This window comes from Cibotium barometz, chromosome 43 (genome assembly GCF_041138505.1).
Source record: "Cibotium barometz isolate CiBa-2024 chromosome 43, ASM4113850v1, whole genome shotgun sequence".
In the NCBI taxonomy this organism is placed as follows: Eukaryota; Viridiplantae; Streptophyta; class Polypodiopsida; order Cyatheales; family Cibotiaceae; genus Cibotium; species Cibotium barometz.
In genome coordinates this window covers 30,462,998-30,469,304 of record NC_141088.1, presented here as the reverse complement: position 1 = coordinate 30,469,304, position 6,307 = coordinate 30,462,998, and the positions used below count along the sequence as shown (strand labels likewise).

General features: G+C 42.9%; 1 protein-coding gene across 1 annotated transcript; it reads left to right on the top strand.

The window, feature by feature from the left end:
* The first annotated feature begins 277 nt into the window (after positions 1-277).
* On the top strand, positions 278-1,218 carry LOC147613802 (major pollen allergen Bet v 1-F/I-like). Its single transcript, XM_086781221.1, has 2 exons — positions 278-579; positions 734-1,218. The coding sequence occupies exons 1-2, from the start codon at positions 396-398 to the stop codon at positions 1,066-1,068; spliced, it is 519 nt and encodes a 172-aa protein (XP_086637347.1). The 5' UTR covers positions 278-395; the 3' UTR covers positions 1,069-1,218.
* The last annotated feature ends 5,089 nt before the right edge of the window (positions 1,219-6,307 follow it).

The window sequence follows — 6,307 nt, the reverse complement described above, 5'->3', positions numbered from 1 at the left end:
GTGGAACATATAAGAGAGAGATATATATTTCTCGTTTCGCTCTAGATTTGATAAACAAGAATCAAAGACGAAAGGGCGTCTAAATGCATCCTCCGCTAATACAGCTGCATGTCGCGCTCTAGATTCTATAGAAGGTGTTGGAAGCTCCGGCGTTGGAAGCAAGTTTTGCTTCTTGGAGTGTCGTGGTCGACTTCATTTTGCACGTGGGATATATCCCAACAAATTTAAATGGAGTTGGAACTCTTCCAACCAATATAAAAGTAGGTGCAGTCTCTGTCTCTCTCAGCTATCTCTTGTTTAAGAAACACTAAGCATCAGCTTTTACAAGAAAAAAAGAAAAACACATTTCAAGGGTTGGCAAAGCAATCACCAACAAGCGCTAGCTAATTAGTAAAATGGCGATCGAGGTGTTCAGCGACAAGGTGGAGTTGAAGGTGTCGGCCAAACGGCTGTGGCGCGGGGCCTTCGAGGACGCCCACAACTGCCTGCCCAAGGCTCTGCCGCACGTGATCGCCGGCGTGGAGTACGCAGGCAGCGGCTTCCAGCCAGGCTCCGTGAGAACCATCCACTTCCACAAGAGTAAGCAATTAGCTCTCTAGTTCTTCAATAATTAAAATCAGCTCAATATTTAATTTGATGTGAACTTTTTGTTGCAAGAGTAAGCAATTAGCTCTCTAGTTGAACTTTTTGCAAAGCTCATATTTGATACTGTTTTAATAATGCGCTCATGCAGGCCACGCTGAGCATATTGCGAGGGAGAAGCACCCGGAGCACCTGGTGCTGCACATCAAGGAGAAGCTGGAGGAGGTGGACCACCAGGCCCTCAAGCTGAAGGCGGAGGTGGTGGAAGGTGGCTTCGTGGGCATCCTCGTGAAGAAGTACAAGTACACCGTGGAGGTCAAGGAAGGGCCCCACCCCGACACTAGCGTGGTGCACTGGTCCTTCGAATACGAGGCCCTCTCCGAGAAGCACCGCGCCCACGTCCCCGCCGCCCTCAAGGAGGTGGTGCCCCTCAGCTACACGGGAGTGGAAGCCTACCTGCTCGCCCACGACGACTACGCCAAGTGATCAAATCTTGGAGGCCATCATCGTACCAATAAGAACATGAACAAATGGAATTGAGTGGGAGTACCTTACTCGATCTAGATCTTCCTCTCGAGGGTTTTGGCCTTGCCGTTTGTATCTTGAGCAATATAAATAACATGATATGAACAACAAGATTGGTGGCAACTAGAATGCTTGGGTAGCCTTATCTTCTTGATTGCTTGCATGTGTGCATTGTCAACGACTTTAAAAGAACGTGTGTTTCTCCATTCACACATAAACATCTTGAAGCGCTTGAATGAAGATGGACACTGTTTTTGTAACCTGTCTTTTTCGTATGCGTGTCTTTTTCAAGTTTATATGAACAACTTATAGAGATCAAAAAACGAGCATGACCATCAGGCCTATGATTATATTCGACATGAGAAATCGATGGACATTGACAGAGATCATAGAATACATCGCAAGGTAGATAATTCCAAATTCATTTACGACATTTGAATCTCAGTTACACGTCATTCATCAAGTCATATGATTTTCGTGCTCATTTGTGTGAGTAAAGTATATATGAAAAAGCCATACATAAGGTATGGCGGGGAGTTGGCACAATCCTCCCCGAAATTTAACAGACATAGAAGAACGTGCCCTTTTCCTATTTCCCAAATACCACTTTCGATATCGAAAGTTGGACCAAAACACCTTCATTGTTGGAGGAGGCCATTAGTCCTACATATCGATTCAGGATACAAAACTCATTTTCAAATGTGGTAATGAATTTGTAATTTTCTAATTTGCGAGGTACTTTTGAATCCCCATCGACCATCACAATAGACTTCAAGCTCATCGATTCCAAATGTGAGTCTAGGATTGCTTCCAAGTATGCATTCAAATTCATGTTCATTCAAGCATTTCAAATATGCTCTACACTACATGAAGTATGCTACCCAAGCACTCACACAAAACAATGTAAAAAACTTTAAAAAAACAATCTTGTTTTGCAAGCCGCTAGAGCATGGAGTCCATTGTAAAATCTCTTCTTTACTCCATGGATTAGACTAACTAGGTGTTACATAAGATTCTCATTTAAGCCCACTATCCTCTAAGCTATTGTCACACTAAGCATAAAAGGGCCTAGAATGAGGGATGCAATTTGGCAAAATTTACTGTTTTGAAAAAATAAAAAAAACCACACTAACTAGTATTTGCAGTGTGATGGAAGCGGCCACCAGGAGTGCTAGTCCAGCAAGTTAGCAGGACTTGAAGCAACCCCGGACATAGGGTGAGTCCTCATTTAGGAGATCCACTTCACAACAGCACCATAAGCCGGGCAGCACTCCTCTGTGAGACGGGCAGCACTCCTCTGTGAGCTAGGCAGACACAAGACAAACTAAAAAAGAGAGAACATAAACACACACACATAGTTATCAATTAGTCATGATCACTTCCAAACTGCATCAGTTTCTATCGTATGTTTTACTAGTGTAATGGCTAGAAGATACAACAATGATTTCCCCCTCCTATGATTTGTCATGTAATGGCATTCACGAATTTGAGCAATCTCTTGCTTCTTTCCCAACAACTTGTGTCAATTTAGTAAGTTTAGTCAGTTTTTTTTAGCATGCTTGGGTAGCAGGGATTTTATATTCACGTGATCACAAATTTTTTCTTGTTAATAACATGTGTGAACATGTTATTAACATGTTCACATGTTAACATGTTCACAAAAAAGCCGGTGGCAAGCGACCTGGTAACCGGGAAAAATCCCGCCGGGCTTTTGATATACCCCGGCGGGCCCGCCGGGCTTATGCTTTACCCGGCGGGCCCCGGCGGGGTCGTCACATATCCCGGCGGGGTACATTTTTCTATATATATGGGCCCGGGGGGCCCTTTGGGATTTCATTGCTGACAGCATACACAGGTAATAAAAACTTGTGTGTGTGTGTTTGTGTGTGTGTTTGTGTATGTGGGTGTGTTCGTGCGGGCAGCCGCCCACTGTCGCAATGCGCGGCAAGATGTGGGTGGTCCGCCACACGAGGTATGTGTGTGTGGGTGAGTTCGTGCGGGCAGCCGCCCATTGTCGCAATGCGCGGCAGGATTTGGGTGGCCCGCCACACGACTGGTGTGTGTGTGTAAGGCCATTCTTCGGAATGGTGCTTACCCTGGGGCACTTAGTCGGTAACGCGGCTAGTCTGTGTCCTATGGTAAGTATGGCACGCCGTAGCGGTACTAGTCGGTAACGCGGCAAGCATAGTATCGTTATGGCGATGTCACCTTCCCTTCCCTTCCCTTTGTCAAATGCGGACATATGGTCGGTAACGCGGCCAGTGTGTGTTCGTATCCTATTGGTATTCCCATAGAATCGGGCGGCATTTTGTCGTTAACACGGCAAGTTGGTGTCGTCCGCTAGTGCATAAAATGTTTTTTGCATATTGCGGCATTTGATCGTTAACGCGGTCGAAAAAGTGTCGTAAATTTACTTGTGTATTTCGGCATATGATCGTTAACGCGGTCGAATAAATGTCGTAAATTTGTTTGATTTGACTTGTATTGTTTTTATTGTGTTTGATCCATGCGATACTTGGTTGCTAACGCGGCATTAGTATTTCATGGATCAAAGTTTACATCATATTGTCTAACCGTTTTATTTTATAATATCGTGATTCGTAACTCGAAAAATATGAATCTCTCTTCTTACCCCCCTCTCTCTCATGATACACTTCACAACTCTTTCTCTATCTCTCTCATGATTCACTTCACAACACGATAGATGTGTAGATAATGATTTTTTTTCTCTCTTAAAATATACATACTTCTTAATAATTTTCTTTTTCTCCCTCTATTTACTTAAAAATTAAAACAATACATTATTTTTCTCTTTAGGAACTTCCAAAAACATTAAAAATGTGATTTAATGTTTCTTCTCTCTATCTGTCACAACTCTCTCTTCCTCTCCTCTCTCTCTCTCTCTCTCTCATGATACACTTCACAATTCTCTCTCTCTCTCTCGCAATGATACACTTCACAACTCTTTCTCTCTCTCTCATGATACACTTCACATCTCTCTCTATCACGATAGGTATGTAGATGAGGAGTGCTTTAGGATTACAAAACATTATTTTTCTCTCTTCAGGAACTCACAAAACTATAAAAAATATCATTTAATGTTTTCTCTCTCTATCTGTCACACCTCTCTCTTCCTCCCCCTCTCTCTCTCTCTCTCATTCGATAATGTATACACTTCGTAAGTAATAATGCGCTTGTTGCGGTTGTCTCACGTTCGATAATGTATTGCATGATGTTGAGTTCAGTAATGTTTGATATATTCTGTTTTTGTTTGTTCATTGATAAGTAATGATACACTTATTGCTGTTTTCTCACGTTTGATGATGTATTGGATGATATTGAGTTCATTAAAATTATTTGATATTCCGTTTTTGTATGAACATTGACGATATTGATATACTTGTTGCTGTTCTCTCACGTCTGCTTGATGTTTATTTCAGTAATGTTTGATATTTTGTTTTTTTATGTTTAGTGTTATTTGCTAGATTTACGAAGACGATCAACATGCTTACTCCCGAAGAGCGCAAAATTGTTCTGCGAGCAATTCGCGTTGAAGCGGTCATCACAGTATCACAATGTACTGATGATGTCGTCAAGAAGATCAACGAGTCTGAGATACTCATGCGAGATCTCATAGACCAAATATGGGAAAATGCACAGCGGCGGCTTCGAAGCGGAGGCAACGCTGAGCTGCTGGATAGACAGAAGATAGCAGATTTCAACCATCAGCACATAACACGAACCATTTTGGGGAGCATGCGAGTAGCGTGCAGTGATCTTCGAGATGCTGCCCCGCCTGAAGCCAACATGCAACGTCTACAGTTATGGGACGTTGTATGGAGCGAGCAGAGGGCCAAGAGCAAGCGCATGAAGGCGTTGGATGCAGAGTCCCTTCCCAAAAGAGTGCGAATTGCCCAAGACGTCGCTGCAACGTCCAGTCAGGCAGATGCAAGTGGTACAGGTGTCATTAATCGTACCATCTACAATTCTATGTGCACACATCTTATTGGCATCCCGCACGAAGCTCTTCACGAAGGACGAACAATAGGGTCCGGTGTGTTTGGAACAGTAAAAGAGTATGCAATTAAAGGCATATCATTTTTACCGGAGCACATCACTTTTTGCGGAAAGCACTACAAAGGAGAAGGCAGCGCGAAGTTCGAGAGCTTCCAGGCAGAGCAGGGTATGCAAGTGCTACATCCATCGATTGTCCGATGCATTGCCTTTACAAAAGAGGCTCCTTGGATCACAATTTTCCCGTACTTTAATGGCGGCGCTCTTGGTGATACTCTACTGAAGGTTCCCTTCAGATTCAGTGAGTTCACCAGAGCCATTTTTCGTTTGGATCGAGGATGGAGACAACCGCCGCCTGATAATATCCCTTTAGGTCATCTAGAACTTTCAAAAATAAAAGAGGTAGTAATAAACATGCCACATATTATGCATGCCCTAGTGGAAGGTGTAGCGGCAGCGCATATGGCAGGTATTGTACATACCGACCTACATCCTTTTAATGTAGTGTTGGATTATACAAAAGAGCTAAAGCCACGCATCGGTATTATCGATTGGGGATTGCTGCTGAGAGCGCCCAAAAAACGGGTGTCTCTCAATTTTGTTTATGAAGCAGACAAGAACCCCGAGAAGGTGGCACAGGCAGTCTCCCACGCAGACAGAGAGCGAAATAAACGGCCGTGGATAGCCCCAGAGCTTTATGATCCATTTTTGGCAGATGCATACACTCCTGCATCTGATGTTTTTGCCTTGGGATATTTATTACAAACTTTATATGACTTTTGGAAGAAAGTGCAAGAGTTGTGGATGGATAATAGTTCCCATGACAAAGTTACCATGGATACTATTATTCATAGAGTCAAAAATTGGATGTTTCTGCCTAATCGCGATGAGCGAAAATCAATTTTGCAAGTAGTTAAATTTTTTAGGTCACTAAATACTGACCCTACGAGGGCACAACGTCCTCTTGTAGAGCTATCGGTGGCATTCACCCCGACTTTGTAATGATACAGTATCAAGAGATGAAGTTTCAGGAATTTGAGAATTTGATGTGTCCAATGTTTCAAAATTTTGTTTCTCTTCAAAATTTATTGTGTCCAATGTTTCAAAATTTTGTTTCTCTCTTCATTGGGTCTTTGCAATATCTCTCTCCTCTTCTGGTGTTTAAGTTTATGTTTTCTCTTTAAAA